A 17164-nucleotide genomic window follows, 5' to 3' on the forward strand; every position below is an offset into this window, starting at 1 on the left:
GTTACTTGATAAAAGCTGGTCATAGATTGAGACTAGGGATTGACAGTGTCATCAGAGAAATTCGACAAAGCAACCTCATAGTTGGGAGGCATTTTAACTTCAGAGACACCACAAACTATATGAGTAAGAAAATGCAAGTTGAGCATTTCTGCTCTATGCAACTTGAAGATTGGTGAGTGGAGCTGCAGTGTGGTCCCAACATTTTCCAAGATGTGAACAAAAATTAGTGAATGCACCAAGCTTACCAGTGAAGGTGATGCCAGCCTGAGCTACTTCATAAAAATTAGTGACATAACTTCCATCACATACATTATGAAAATTGGAGAGGATTAGTAGTTTTTTAGAATGATAAATACATAATATTTGGACAGAGAAGACTCTAGTGAAGAATAATGAATGAATAAGACAATTTCAATATCAGAAATGCTAGATAGTTAGACCCAAGGAAATTCAGCTATTGAGAAAGAAATTATGACACTAAGGATGATTTGATAATGATGAAATCAGAGAACATTTATTAAATAGAGGTAAAAGTGGACAAATATAGGTTTTGATGCACAGTGAAACAAGTACTGTCCTGTGTAGAAAAAAAGGAAGTTCCATGTATTTATATCCAATGTATTTTCTAAAGAGCACCCTTCTGAATGATGAGGTCCTTGACTGCTTTTCCCCAACACTGTCACCATCTTGCTCTTAGTCATCCCCCTCAGTGTTTCACTTTATAATGTGGACCTACATGGTCATGTGGTCAATCTTTCCTCCCAGTGCTCTCATCAAAATTATCATCAACCTCATTGATTTCCTTACTCATTCAAAGTCCATGTTTTGCAGCCATACCACACATTTTGTACTAGTATGGATTTAGACTTTCTGTTTAGAATCCCCAGTCCTTGCTATTTCCACCCCTTGAATTGCTCACATCTACAGCCATAGAACCTCCTGTCTCAGCATCCACATCCAGGAACAAACCTAAATCCCCTCCTCCTGTATTTCACCACTGAGTGGTGTACCAGTACTATGCCTGCTGCCACTCACCACTTTGCTCTTTACAACATTCACTCTTTTCTCATATATATACTCTCTCAAACTGTGTTACAAAATCATGAAATTTCTGTTGCCGACAAGAATAGTATCACGCACTAACTTACCTTCCACTTTTACTCTATATATAATTTCTGCCTTTTGTATATCTGCTTCCTTGTATTCTCTTATATAACACACGCACACACACACACACACACACACATATATAGTTTCATTATTGTAATGAAGTGTGGTTCTCTGAAAAGAATACTTCACAGCTACTTTTTATCATATCACCATTATTTATTTTGCCAAGATGGTGATGCTCAGTGCCTAGGTTACGGCTGTGGATGTGTGGAGCAGCCTCTGCTTCTGGTATTATAATTGACAATTATAATCCTGACATTGTTTGATATAGTTTTGAAGTTAATCTAATCACAGTGTAATTGGTACCAGACCATGTTTGTATGATAATGGAGACTGAAGTTAAATTGGATGCGATGTTGTGGAGGGAGAGGAAATGGAAGGTGACTTTATGGAATGCCCTACATATCATACTATGGTCACTGCCCAGTCTTGCTTGGGTTGCCTTTTTTGTAAATGTTTTAAATAAAATGCATATCTGACTGGTTGAAGCAGAAAGTGTCACAAAATGACACAAGGAATGCTTGATATATTCATCTAGCTGGCCATTTTCTAACAGTAAAACCACTAGGAGGACACACTTCAGCCATTTACATTTACATTATTTTGAAGAAATATATATACTGTACATACTGTAGCTTCTAAATTCTAGTGTGTGTGTGTAGGTGTGGGTGTGCACGTGCACATGCTTGTGTGCATGCATGTGCAACCATTCACTTAACTTATATGAATGCATACCTGCATGTATGCTTGATTCAGTATGTGCACATGTATATGTATGCTTACATACATAAAAATGAAATGCTAAATTTACCTGGTTTGCTGTTTAAATGAAGATTTATCGGTACAAATATGCCTTAGATAATCATGAAAGTTTGAGTTTGTTTGAATGACGTGACAAGTAAAGCTGTGCTTTGTGGTGTGCACTCATGCAGAGGATACCTTGAAACGTTGCTGTGATCACAAGTACAGTACTTCTGGTATTGCTTTTATGAAAGTCTTGAATAGTTTAGAAATTTATTTAATTATTATATATGTCAAGAAAATTTTAGATATATGTATTGCAAATCAGGTTTGAGCATGTAGTACAAAATTTCATAATTTATGCATGGAATTGGTTGCTGTATTGCATTTCATAAACATTTGCATTTTATATTTTTCAATGATGTGCTAACAATGGCTTATTACTGTACTGTGGGTCAACCAGTGAAATTTTTATGCCAAAGTATTCACAGAATTATATATATATATATATATATATATATATATATATATATATATATATATATATATATATATATATATATATATATATATATATATATATATATATATATATATTTTTTTTTTTTTTTTTTTTTTTTTTTTTTTTTTTTTTTTTTTTCATTCATTAATCAATTGAAGAGAATTATTACAATACTGAAAATCTACCAGGATGTAAAACAAAGCAAATTTCATGATACATCAAGCTTCAGTGTTACTGTTTGGGTCCATGCAAGAATATGAAAATATACTGCACTTGGAAATTATCACTGTATCTTACTGTGTGGTGGTTGATATGATATGCAGCCTTATATATATATATATATATATATATATATATATATATATATATATATATATATATATATATATATATATATATATATATATATATATATATATATATATATATATATATATATATTTTTTTTTTTTTTTTTTTTTTTTTTTTTTTTTTTTTTACCTTCACAGTATGAGTATTTGAGGATAGGAACTCTAAACTAGGCTATGGTCTATTTCAGTGCAAGAGTGACATCATCTCAGTTTAATAGAAGTCATGTTTTTCCTCAGGTTAACAACTTCAATCTTTGGACATATAGGAAAATTAGCTAAAATGAAAAATTGTTAAAGAAATTGCAATTTAAACATAAGGTTGACTTTGATCATTGGACATGATGAAGGCAAGCAGGCCTCTGCTGGGATGAGGAGGAATATTGTTTTTCCATGAGTGTGACATTTGCAAGAGTGTGGTTGATATAGTCAGTACTTCATGCAATAGTCTGGAGATTGCTGCTCATTTTGTTCTTGGTTAACACTCCAGTTTTTTAGTTAAGATTTAACCACTATCTGAAAATTGCAGGTACAAATAAATATTATTCTTTATTCCTAGAGTTATGTCTAATTTTCCTTGTTGAAAATTTGAGTTATTGAACTGACTGATTCAGCATCAATATCATACATACTTAATTACTGTATTACTGTTTCATCATGATTTAATTTGAATTATGTTATCTATGTACATTGCTATGGTCCATTTCATATCTATGAGGAACAAAAATTGTGATGAAAACTAATCATGGTAAATATAGGTACATATATATCATGGCCTGCTTCCTCCGAGCAAACAAAGGAAAATTTCAGTCAAGGACATACTTGACTCAGTAAAACAGACGCAGTTGTTGATGAGGTTTTTGAGGAGATAAGAGATAAAAGGAAGCTTGTAAGGAGTCACAATTAATGTAAGAAATAAAAAAAAAACTCAGGAGTGTGAATGAAGTGTTGAGAAAGTAAAACCAGAAATAGGAAATTAATCTGGAGAAGATTGTATATCTTAAAATTTAAAAGATCACTGATGATCAGCAAAATACTGAAAATTTAAGGCACCCACTTTTTATTTATTTATTTATTTAGGTGAAAAGGAGAATGAGTGATGGTAGGAGAACGGAGATCTTGCAGGAGGGAGTAAGGAATGAGAGTAGAAGAGCCAGTGTTCAAGTGGACAGAGGAGGAAATGAAGGTTCAGGGAGGTACCTTGAAAGTGTTATAATAGAGTAAGAGTACGGTGTATCTAGTGTGTGGCAAGTGTAAGAGGACGATCCCTGGTGAAATAAAACAGTAGGAGTAAGTATGAGAAAAATACAAGAGATTAAAAGATTAGAGCAAGGAAGAAAGAATACCAAGAATAAGTGAAGACCTGTCGTTATGTCACTGGGATAATTCTTAGGAACATGTGTGAGACAGATAATTAGTGAAGGTGTGAGGTAAACACAGGAGTTTTTCTTGGCTTTATACTTCATACTCTGCGATATAAGATTACTAGAAGCTGTTCCAAATAAAATATTTTTACTTACTTTAGACCATACAGCTCCAGACGCGGTCTCATCGTGGATTCGAACCAATGACCGCACCGAAGTGCGAGACAATTTTTAGTCCGCTACACCACTATGACCGCAAATTCCGACTTATGATAGAGTTTTCACTAAATTATAAGAGGGTACCAGCAGGATTACTATAAGTGTTTAATGTGATAAGAATCAAACAATATATCACCAAGGGGAAGATAAAAAGGGAAAAGGCTGAGAAAAAGCGGGAATGACATGTGGATAACAGTGTGTAATCACCCCTATTCTGTCCATCTCCCTAATGCAAGAGATAGCCAGTATTCTCAATCTTTCATCCCTTTCACTGGTAAACTGGAACTCCGAGTCCCTGCCTGCACATGTATTCCTCCCTTCCTATTATTTGCAAGAGGGAGATTTCAAGACACCTCGATAATCCTTTCGATCCTTTAATTCAAGGACTGGCACTTCAATTTTTTTTTTTATAGCCCTAGGCTAAAGGCCCTCTTTCATTAAAATAACAATACATTTTGAAAAATTTTTGGATAATGTACGGCGGGATCAAGAGCTGAAATTTTGTTTTATAGCCAAAAATTAACTGAGTTGAATACATATATCCAGGCTAAGAGCCAAGTTTGTGAGACTATAATGAGCCAGGTCTCACAGGCACATCAATATAGCTTTTATCCCAGGAGTCGTGTGCGTGTATCTGTGAATAATAACATCTTAAGACGCATCTCGTACCATATTTCAAAACACTCATGAACAGCACCTTATTAAAATGATGGGTTTTCAAGGATTTTTTTTTTTACACACACACACACACACACACACACACAAACATATATATATATATATATATATATATATATATATATATATATATATATATATATATATATATATATATATATATATATATATATATATATATATATATATATATATATATATAAGAGAGAGAGAGAGAGAGAGAGAGAGAGAGAGAGAGAGAGAGAGAGAGAGAGAGAGAGAGTTTTAGTGACAGATTACAAGATTTTTGCATAGAAGCACTCATGAGAATCCTGTTAATCATTTCTGTGGTAGAGCGCGCCTTAATACGAAATATACATGATTTATCGAGCTTTCAAGGGTGCTGTCTCAAAATCAATGAACTATATATTGTTTCCAATCAAATTCTCTGTTAAAACGTATATAGTTTCGTTTGATTTCCAGTTAGAATGGACTAGTTTAATCTGGTACTGTGGTGTGTGGCTGTGACGTCATCGTAAACATTGAGGCTCAGCTGATGTGACACGACAGCGGCCAGGAACACCACACGCTGTCTCCCTGCTGCTGCTGCTGTGGGATTCATGACACACTTTCCTGGGCGTGGGCGTGACCAGTGTGCAAGGTAAGCTCGTGAGGTGCTGAGTGGTGGCCAGGAGACAGCAGGAACACTGGTTCAATCTCACCTGCACCAATTGTCATCAAACAGCTGACGCTCCTCATGTGTTCAGTCGTGTGTAGTGTGTGTGTCCTGTGAGCCCTATGTGTGTGTACTGATTGCAAGCTGGTTATGGGTTTTGTGGAAATGACCATCACCTACTTGTTTCGAGACAGTGACTCTATTTCTGGGCAAAAGTATGATGTTTTTATTATTATTATTATTATTATTATTATTATTATTATTATTATTATACTTTTTATCATGATCTACACAATGAAATTAATAATCAAATTAATGAAGTGAATTAATATAAACCTAACATAAATTAGTTTTCAGGTATTAGTTCTCAATCTTAGCTAAAAGTACTAGTGATGTGAACCCTTAAGCCAGTGTAGGGAAGTGTTGGTGGATGAGCAGCACCACGCCCTCAGAACAAACGGACATCTTACATAAATAGGAAGATATTGTGTTTTGTTTCACTCAACTAGTAGCTTCATCTTCCCTTTTTCCTGTGAACCATCTCTCTCTCTCTCTCTCTCTCTCTCTCTCTCTCTCTCTCTCTCTCTCTCTCTCTCTCTCTCTCTCTCTCTCTCTCTCTCTCTCTCTCTCTCTCTCTCTCTGCATCTAAGAGAGAGAGAGAGAGAGAGAGAGAGAGAGAGCACAAAGATGATAGTGATCGTGGAGATGATAGTGGAGGAATTACTGTGACTTTTATTGTTATATATAACTAATTTTATTAGAATTTCAATTTTGTAGGATGTGCAATCATTCCTCATTTTCTTGCATATATCAGGATTTTTTGGAGGGTAATAGGTGCCCAACCACTCAATTTAATTTTTCTCCATTAATTATATTGTTCATTTTCACTGTGCATGATGTGTTGTACTGCCCATATAGAAATGCACTGTGCAAGCCCAGTGTTCTAGTTTTCTCTGACCTTCAGCCCAACTATGAATAAGAACTTATTTCCTAAGAAATACACATGGAATATTGCAGCAAAACTCATCAATATCTATCAGAAAAAAAAAGTTTCATCCACTGTAAGGAAGTGTGACATACTCTGGTCTCTAGGAAATAAGATAATTTGCCTGCAAAGAAAAAATCACTACAGAAAATTAGGCTAATATATATAATTTTTTTTCATTATGTTAATGTCCTAAATACATACTGCAGACTGTTATGTAGATGTATCTTTTACCAGATGATCGTATATGCATGCCTGAGTCGCCTTACGGATGGCACCCCACTCTCTGCCACCACTGATTATGCAAGTGATGCTGACCACAAAGTGAGAGAAGGGAAGCGATGCGTCAAGCTGCTGAGTCAACATTTTGGAAAATTTGGCATGCGGGTCTGTCTTCAGGCCGAGGAGGTGACGCTGCAGTAAGTGAGAGAATGAGTTTATTTATCTCGTAATTGGTCTTCTAAGGTTTTCATTTTAGTTGCAGTGAAGAAAATACAGGTTGTACCATTTGATCCCCAAGAATTTCATCCAATTGTGCTTTTTCCTTTGTGACAATCCACTATATTAATTGGATGTCATAAATAGCATCTTCTTACTGTCTCAGATTTTAAATGGATCACATAGCTCTTCATTTATATTGTAACTGTACCTATATAAATTGCATCTCACAAATAGCATCTTCTTACTGATGCAAAATTTAAATGGATCATATAGCATATCATTTACATATATCTTAGCTGTCTCCTCATCTGTTTCATTGGATCTTCTTGATGCTGTGAAGAATGCTTCCACAGCTGAAGGGATTTCACTTGGTTGTGTCCACATGCATCACCTTTGCTTACAGGATAGGCTCCATGATACAGTTCAGTTCTTGCAGCAGTGTCTGTATAGTAGATTCTCATATATTGAACCTTGAAAAATCCATGGGAAAGGGAAAAGCTGTATTTATTGTTCTTTGTTCTCTCTCTCTCTCTCTCTCTCTCTCTCTCTCTCTCTCTCTCTCTCTCTCTCTCTCTCTCTCTCTCTCTCTCTCTCTCTCTCTCTCTCTCTCTCTCTCTCTCTCTCTCTCTCTCTCTCTCTCTCTCTCTCTCTCTCTCTCTCTCTCTCTCTCTCTCTCTCTCTCTCTCTCTCTCTCTCTCTCTCTCTACACACACACACACACACACACACACACACACACACACACACACACACACACACACACACAGTGTATGTAGGAAAATGATGAGGAAACTGAACAGAAATATTAGGGAAGAATACAGAAAGGCAAGAAATGAATATGGTATAATAAAAAGAGAAGAAAAAAGAAATTTAGAAAGTGACATAGTAAGAAAATGCAAGGAAGAGGCCAAACTCTTCTACAGATATGTAAATTGAAAAATGAAACATTGGGAAGACATAAACAAGTTTAAAAGATAAGGAAAAATTTATGAAACTACTGAGGAGATGAGTAAACTAATGAATGAAACCTTTCAACTTGTGTTTACAAAGGAAACCAAGTTTGTGGCACTGATAGTGGTATCACAGAATGAGGGAATACAGGAGATACAAGTAAAGAGATAAGAAATCAAGAAACTGTGGGAAGAGCTGTATGTTAGAAAAGCTATGGGACCACATCAAGTAAATGGATGGATATTAAAAGAATGCAGAGAACAAATGTAGGTACCCCTATGGGATATAATCAATAGCTCGTTGAAAGAGGGAAAAGAGTAGAGGAAAAGAGATAACATAGTCCCAATATACAAAAGGGGGAAATAAAATGAAACCATTGAATTACAGACCAGTGTCACTCAAAAATATTGTAAGCAAGCTTTGTGAAATAGTAATTAAACATAGATGGTGCAATATTTAGAAGATGAAAAGATAATTACAGAAAAGCAATTTGGATTCAGGAAAGGGAGATCCTGTGTCTCAAATCTACTGAGGTTTTATATGAAAGTAATAGATGGAGTGCAAGAGAGGGATGGATGGGTTGATGCGGTATACCTGGTCCTCAAAAAAAGTATTTGATAAAATTTCCCACAAAACTCTTATATGAAAGTTAAGAGACTGAAGGAGTACTAAAGGGAGCAACATTGAGATGGATGGATGGATGATTATTTACAAGGAAGGGAAATGAGAACAGTAATCAAAAATATGAAGTGACAAGTGGGATACTGCAAAGATCTGTGTTGGCACCTTTTATGTTTCAAATATATGTAAATGATATAACAGAGGATCTAAATAGTTATATAAACCCTTTTGTTGATGATGCAAAAATAATGAAAATTATAAAGAGTGAAAATGACTGCAAGGAGTTACAAAAGAATATTGACAAGATACATGCATGGAGGCAAAGATGGAAATTAGAATTTGATGCCAGAAAATGCCAGGTGTTGGAAATAGGAAAAAACAGAAAGAGACCTTCATGGAGTTACAGAATGGAAGGAAAAATAATAACAAAAAGTAATGAAGAAAAAGATTTGGGAGTAGTGATCCAGGACACATTATCACCTGAAAGGCACATATTATTATTATTTTAATAAAGAATATTCGGCTTTACATGCAGCTTGTTAACAAACATTAGGGTGGTGTTTAACTATTTATATGAAGAAAATTATAGCAAGCATGGTTCGACAAATTAGAATATGCAGCAGCAGTTTGGGATCCATATAGAAAAAAAAAATATACAGAAACTAGAAAGAATACAGAGGATAGCAACAAAAATGGTTCCAGAATTGAAAGACTTAAGCTGTGAAGAAAGACTTGAAGAAATGGGATTACCAACATTACAAGAGAGAAGAGAAAGAGGTGACCTGATAACAATCTACAAATTAGTAAACAGTATAGAAAGAATAGACAGAAATGACTTGGTACCATAGATGGAGGAGGGAGAGAGATGGACAAGGGGGCATGGGAAGAAAATAAAGAAGAGTGGATGTTCAAGTGACATCAAGAAATACAGATTCCCTTATCAAACTATTAAAATCTGAAATGATTTGAAGGAAGAGGTGGTTGTGGCAAACAGTGTACACATGTTTGAAGAGAAACCAGATAAATATGGTTATGGAGATGAAAAAATGTGCTTTGGCTCATGCCCTGTACAATACAACTAGGTAAATACACACACGCACACACATAAGGCATATATGTAGACATACAATCATTCTCAGCTAAATATTATATATGAGTATGTACACAGATAATGAACAGTAATGAAACATTACACACCATGTCTCAGTTGCACCTTCATCTTAGACCTGAACTGTCAACGTCTTCCATCTGAACCAGTGTATCCTACAGATAATACATGGTTCTGTGTGTGCTTGCAGCTGTGTGATAGATGAGTGCACAGCCTACATGGTGGTGTGTGAGCCCACATACCCTCACATCCTGGCCTTCAGCTTTCTTGATGAGCTGAAGAAGGAATTCAATGTCCTGTACACTTCATCTGTCGTCAAGTCAGTCAGAAGGCCTTATGCTTTCATTGAATTTGGTAAGAATTGTTATGACAAGTCACTAAAACAGGTGTTTCATTGTGTGTTTTCCTGCCCATAGAAATAAAGGCTTTGTTGGTATGAATAAAAAAAAAGATGCAAGAACTTCCATTTATAGTTTTTAGGTAAAATTTTTTATGTATTTTTATTTTACATAAGTGCATGCTAAAAGTGCTAACCAGATTGCACTAGTTAGTTCCTTTAAATCTTTGTGATTTCTTGGTGTACTCTCCATACCTGAGGGTAATGGCCAAGTGAAGTTTTTGTTCATATCTGTTTGGTGCAGTATATCTGTACCCAATAAATAGAAAGGCACTTATTTCTGTTATGAATGCATTGTGGAAGATACAGCCTGATTTTGGAGAGACAGCTCTTAGAAAACAGTATTTTGGCCTGTAACAACATAAAATAAAATAAAATAATCTATGAAATACTAAATAGTAAATTGCTTGTCAGCCACATTTGCCAGCTTCATAATTACTGTTCATTGCCTATTGCTCATGTTAATGTAGAGACTGCATTGTAAATACATGTGGACTCTAAATTAAACTTTATTGCATTATGTATATCTTTTACATATTTTTAGAAATCTACCCTTTTCTTTTCACCATTAAAGGATCATTCTTTATGTTTGATGTTTGTCACAATTTAAAGATCTTAACCACTTTAAATGAATAAGGTAGTTTTTATAGGAAAATGATTGAAATAAATAAGTAATGGTACCTGAAGGTATATTTTATGAATCTGTGCAATGTTTTACATGATCATTTATATATTTCGTTTTGTACTTGATGACAGACTCCTTCTTACAAAAGACGAGACAGAAATATAACAGCAGCCGAGCACTTGCATCCAGACTCAACCTGGCGGAGATGACAACTGACCTGAATCTCCATCCTCCATCCTATATTAAGTTGCACCAGTTGGAGCCACCACCGCCACTTCCACCACCACCACTATCTGGAGGACTGTCTTCAGTCACTAGTGGGCACATCCGAAACACCAGTATTACATCCACACCCAATGGTGCTGTGCAGTATAATGGTGCTGCCACGAAAGACTTATCCACAGGTATGATACTGCCAACATTTGTGATTGTATTCATTCCTTCAGTAACATTGCTCTTGATAAGTGATGATGTGACTTTGGTAAATTACCGGTATATGCATGAAAAATGTGGAACTGGAAGGGAAGTATAATTGAACCTTGAATGCAAATTTCAAAACTGATGAATGGTACTGGACCAGTGCCATTATTGGTTAGAATTTCTGATGGATTTGAATAAACATATTTGTAATGGGGAAGTATTGAGGTAACCTTGTGTTTGAGGTTGATTTTAAGAATTCCAAAACTAAGCAATTATTTCATACCTGATCTCGTTGGATGTGTATTTTTAGGGCATTTTTTCTCTAGGAGCAAGGTATATACTGAATCATTTTGCTTTAGTCCTTCCATTTATCCCATTAGCCTACAACTTCATATTATCATTAATGATAAATTGTCATAGGTGCAGCTTCTTTTTCTTCTTCATCCTCTTTCCTTTGTGTATCTGACACCTGTTCTAAGGAACTCCCTCAAAAGAGGATGACCACAACAGAAAAGCCTCTATTTACCTTTGTCTTTCACATCTTCCAGCTCTTCCATTCTCCTCTTTCTCTTGCAATTTTTTGGATCTTTTATCCTTTGTCTTTCATTCTTGTTATTGCAGTGCTTCATGTGCTTCTTTTAGAAATTTCCTCATAACTTGCTGAGAAAAGTTTACTGGTTTGTTATGACACAATTTTTCTGCATTCTTTAGCCTCACAAAAGAGTTGTGTCTTGCTCTTATTGAAAATGATAAGGTATCTGTGTTACAGTGGGCGTCACTCTGCGACTGAAGCCAATCCCTTGGTATGGGTGGCTGGGCCTGGTGCTGGTAATACCTTGTGTCTTCCTGGACTTCTACAGAGGAGCTGTAGCCATCAGTATGTCAAGCTTAGAGGTAAGAACCTGACCTTTGGTCATTACTCTGCCAAACTTGAAAGTAAAAACTCAAATTGTGTCCAGTGTATCTTAGATTTACTGCAAACTATATTATGTTCCCCAGTCTATAAAACATACACATTTATTATTAGATGCATGTCTGTGCATATATATTTTTCATTTTTTTTTCATTATTAAGGGTTTTAGTTGAAAGTGAAATATATTACTTATAGAATTTTATGATGCAAATTTTGTAATTGTATCTGATACAAGTGACATATTTAAACAGGAATTGGATGGTCCATCGCCCTGGCATGGCATCTTTTTCTTGACAGAGATGTTTATACAGACACTGCAGGTAGGTCTCCTAAAGTACAGTATTATTTAGAGACTGCAACATAATGAAGACACATATCATCATATTTATATGCATCCCATATATCATGCAATATAATTTGACCATTCTAGTTCTGTAATACAAGTTGAGAATCCCTTATTCAGTTATCATGATCTCAAATGTCTCAAAGTTCAGATTTGTCTGGATTTAGGAATACTATTGTGCTCCATTTGTGGGATTTGCAAAAACTGGGGTTCCATTTTAGAAATATTTAACAGGATAGTGATGTGAAAAGAGATGCATTTAGGAGAATTATGTGCAATCCTTGGAAGGGGAACTAAGGTATAGGGAGGAAAGATAAGGCACACTCTCCAACATCCACCAGTGTAGACACTCATTGACTTACAAACAAGTTAAGTTCCAGAGGGCTATTCATAAGTTGCTACTTTATAAAATATTTTGGGTGTACAGCACCCTCTCTTGCTTTCTTCCAAAGCCATGGCACTAAACTCTAGGATTGCAAAGCTCGGGGTATTGAAAACACTGGAAAAGGACTTATATACAAACTATATAGCCTAGCATTGAATATGTTTTTTTTTTTTTTTTTTTTGTCCTCACATTCAATGTGATCTTGATGCTACAGGTGCCTCAGGATCACTCCTGACCTATGCCTTTGGATCAGCAACTCCTGTAGAAGAAACAAACAAAACAAGCATAAAACTAACAGTATTCTCCACACTATCAGTCCCTACATCTAGCACACTGCATTCTCTCCAGAAACTCCTTCACTGGCTCAAAGATCCCTTCATATGTCTCTCTACACAGTCCCAGTAGGAGCACCATCCATTCTCTCTTCATTCCTTCTTTCATTCATTCCCATTATGCCCTAACTTAGTCAGAATTACTTGCATCATCTCTCTCCTTTCTCTTTCATATCTCTCACACTATATCACTCGCACATATCTCTCCCAGGAAAATATGCAGGAAATGCCGAATAGTGAGCAGATATTTAGAGCAGAAGAGAATGAGAAGCTGACAGATATTACCATAACTAAAGAGATAGTGGAACAGGAGATAGATAGGCTGAAAAAGTTTAAGTCACCAGGACCAGATGAAATATATCCCAGAGTACTTAAGGAATGCAAAGAGGTTATTAGTGAACCATTAATTTCTGTCTTTAGGAAATCTTTTGAGTCAGGTCAGGTACCAGTAATGTGGAGGCAGGCTAATATAGTACCCATCTTTAAGGAAGGAGATAAAACTTTAATGTCTAATTATAGACCTGTCAGCTTAACTTCTGTTGTAGGTAAAATATTGGAGTCAGTAATAGCGAAGAACATTAGGGAGCATTTAGACAAACATAACTTGATAAATGAGTCACAGCATGGCTTCATGAAGGGGAAGTCTTGCCTGATGAAGTTGTTAAGTTTTTACAGTAAGGTTTATGAGGCTGCAGATAATGGTGATAGTTATGATATCCTATATCTGGACTTTAGTAAAACATTTCACAAGGTGCCCCATCAGAGGCTACTGAGAAAGGTTAGGGCATATGGGATAGATAGGAAGGTGTTACATTGGATAAGGTCATGGCTAAGTGACAGGCGACAGAAAGTTGTAATTAATGGCTCTAAGTCCGAGTGGGGTCAAGTAATTAGTGGGATGCCACAAGGATCAGTATTAGGGCCATTGTTGTTTGTAATATATATCAATGACTTGGATAGTGGAATTAGTAGTGATGTTAGTAAATTTGTGGATGACATGAATATAGGTAGATTAATTAGGTCAGAATCAGATGCCATCACCTTGCAGACAGATTTAGGTAAGATGAACAAATGGACATACAGATGGCAAATGCAGCTTAATATCAACAAATGCAAAGTACTTAGTGTAGGTAGAGGAAACCCACGCAGTAGGTACACAATAAACAACGAAGCTCTGGTAGGTTTAGGATACAAAAAAGATTTAGGAGTTATAGTTAGCTCTGAACTCCATTTAAGAAAGCAATGCATGGAGGCCAGAAACAGGGCAAATAGGGTATTAGAATTATTTTTAGGAATGTTAAAAGTAGAACTCCAGAAGTAACATTAAAGTTATATTTGGTGCTGGTCAAACCTCATCTAAACAACACTATGCAGTTCTGATCCCCATATTACAGAGAGGATATAGGTCTGTTAGAATCACTACAAAGGAGAATGACTAAAAGGATACAGGGGATGAGAAGTATTCCTTACGAGGCGAGATTGAAGCTGTTAAATTTACATTCTTTAGAGAGATGTAGGTTAAGAGGGTACCTGATAGAAGTCTGTAAGTGGTATAACGGTTATAACAAGGGAGACATAAGCACAATTCTTAGGATCAGTAACTAGGATAGAACAAGAAATAACGGGTTCAAGCTTGAAAAATTTAGATTAAAAAAAAGATAGGAAGGAATTGGTTCTTAAATAGTGGCAGATGAATGGAATGGACTTGGTAATCAGATTGTTAGTGCTGTGTCATTAGGGAGCTTTAAGAAAAGATTAGACAGATTTATGGATGGGGATGATAGGTGGAAATAGGTGGTATATTTCATACTGGGACTGCCACGTGTAGACCTGATGGCTTCTTGCAGCTTCCCTTATTTCTTATGTTTTTATGTTCTTATATTCACTTATGTTCTTATGTTCACTACAGCATCACATGCTCCACTGTCTCATCCTCTCCCATGTTACACATCTAGTATACTTTGCTGTGAGACTCAGACCATTTGTATGGTGCATTCACATCCATACATTGTGCCTTAGCTTGGAAGAGATCATCAACCTGGCTTCCATCACACCAGCTTTCATACATCAGGTCCTTTTTCTCCGTATACCATTCCAGAGTGCTCTTTTGTTCCATCTCATTCTTCCATTCATTCAGTCCCACACACTCCACTTCACTGTATATCTCACTTTTCTGTTTTCTCACATATCATTCAGTTTCGACTCTGCATCCTCTTGTCACTATCCATTCATGCTCATTTTGATTCCTTCCAGCCATTCTCGTCCCCCACACAACTTGTAATTCACTCCTGTCTGTCATTCATGTACCTCTTCCTCCATTTGCTTCCACTTTCATTCCACAGTTACTCCTTTCTTGCTATTCTTACATCATCCATTCTCTCAAGCCTAATCTTGTATCCAAGTTTTGCTTTTGTAAATCTTTCCATCTCATATAACATCTCAAAACTTCTACTGCTGTGTACCTAGTGCATTCAGTACCATCTTTGTTAGGTACCCTATTCTACCCCACTTCTAACTCATCAATTTCACTTTCATTCCATGCAATCACATCCATACTATACATTATACTCAGCACAGCCACACTCTTCCATACTTCTCTCAGCATATCATACTCACTCTCATCCTTGCTGTGCTTCCCAGGTGACCTTCCCACTGGTGCACCATGGTTATCTTTTTCATTCTGTGTTTTTTTCATACCCATTTGGATTCTTCTACATTCTTAAGTACTTGTATTCTTGTGCCTGTTGCAACTTATTCTCTCCAAATCTCCATTCTAGATATCTTTCATTCTCTGACCTATTCACAGTCATTATCTTTCTTTTCTCACTGCTAAATCTCACTCCAAAATCTCTTCTTACCCATCTACAACATCTAACAAACTTTGGAGCTCATCTGCCAGTTCACTCAACCACTTCATCATCTGCATAAAAAAGCACTCCTGGATTCATTCTTCTCATTCTGGTGAGAATTCTTTTGTATACAAGCTAAAAAGGATTGGTGACAATACACATCCTTGCCTAACTCCTCTCTCACTCTTCATCCAGTCTGTTTATCTCCTGTTCTGTATTTAGCTTTTGTGTCTACGTACATACTTCAAACTGTGTTAACTATTTTTGCTAACATAGTATCTCTTGATCTTGATGCTACAGGTGACTTGGGATTTCTCTTGACTCAGACCTCTCATTCGTATCTCTGAATGTTCGTAACATAAGTGTCAGGGCGCATCTGTATTCTGCATCTCACTTGATCACATTATGTTCTGTACTGCATGAACTGAGAAAATGTTGAGACTTATCAGGTTTGGAATTTTGGATAAAGGATTCTCACGCCATATTTATTACCATATTATTTGAAGGGCCTTTCCATTACAGGTTTACATGTTATGGAAATACAACAAGTTCCGGAAGTTGGCAACACTGGGATGTACATGTTTAGTCTTTATTTTAAATGGTTTCCTTCTTGATGTAAGAGAAGGATGGTTGTGCTTTGTTTATATCTTTGTCTCATTTTTACTTCTTGTTGGTACTTTTCGAAGGCCTTTTGAAAGAAAATTGCCAAAGTTTCATGTTTGAATTTTAGTATTTCGGAAATATATTAATATATTATCATTTTGTGCATTGTTTCTTGCTATTTCATATTAATGTTCCACCAGTACACTCAGCCTAGACATGGGAGTAATTCCTGTACATACTCTCCAAACCTGTTGGTAATACCCAAGTTTCACATGTCAGTATGTGTCCAGACTGGGTGTTAGGGAGCTTGGTCATCTCTTGCTCAGACAGTTGCTTTATATTAAACAGTTTTGGCCAGAAGTGGAAATTGGTTTTGGAAAGTTTTCTTAAAATTATTCATAAAGTGCAAACACTGTTCAAAGTATATATATTTATTCATTTTTACCATAGTTTTCATTACTGTGAAATGTAATTATTTAAATAAAAGCTATTACCAAATACTTGAATGCAAAAAA

General features: G+C 35.8%; 1 protein-coding gene across 2 annotated transcripts; it reads left to right on the forward strand.

Annotated features, from left to right (window-relative positions):
• Positions 1–5469: 5469 nt before the first annotated feature.
• LOC135104070 (vesicle-trafficking protein SEC22a-like) lies at positions 5470–17164 on the forward strand. Of its 2 annotated transcripts, none has more exons than XM_064010970.1 (7): positions 5470–5661; positions 6899–7080; positions 9973–10136; positions 10936–11208; positions 11994–12118; positions 12389–12457; positions 16569–17164. In XM_064010970.1, the coding sequence occupies exons 2-7, from the start codon at positions 6899–6901 to the stop codon at positions 16767–16769; spliced, it is 1014 nt and encodes a 337-aa protein (XP_063867040.1). In that variant the 5' UTR covers positions 5470–5661; the 3' UTR covers positions 16770–17164. The 2 variants fall into 2 exon arrangements, with proteins under 2 accessions (XP_063867040.1, XP_063867041.1); XM_064010971.1 differs by lacking the exon at positions 5470–5661 and adding an exon at positions 5711–5891.

Source organism: Scylla paramamosain, chromosome 10, assembly GCF_035594125.1.
Source record: "Scylla paramamosain isolate STU-SP2022 chromosome 10, ASM3559412v1, whole genome shotgun sequence".
In the NCBI taxonomy this organism is placed as follows: Eukaryota; Metazoa; Arthropoda; class Malacostraca; order Decapoda; family Portunidae; genus Scylla; species Scylla paramamosain.

Coding starts and splice junctions, on each gene's coding strand:
- LOC135104070 (XM_064010970.1), top strand. CDS start 6,899: ATGATCGTATATGCATGCCTGAGTCGCCTTACGGATGGCACCCCACTC. Junction 11,209..11,993: donor CACGAAAGACTTATCCACAG/GTATGATACTGC, acceptor TCTGTGTTACAG/TGGGCGTCACTCTGCGACTG. Junction 12,119..12,388: donor TCAGTATGTCAAGCTTAGAG/GTAAGAACCTGA, acceptor ATATTTAAACAG/GAATTGGATGGTCCATCGCC.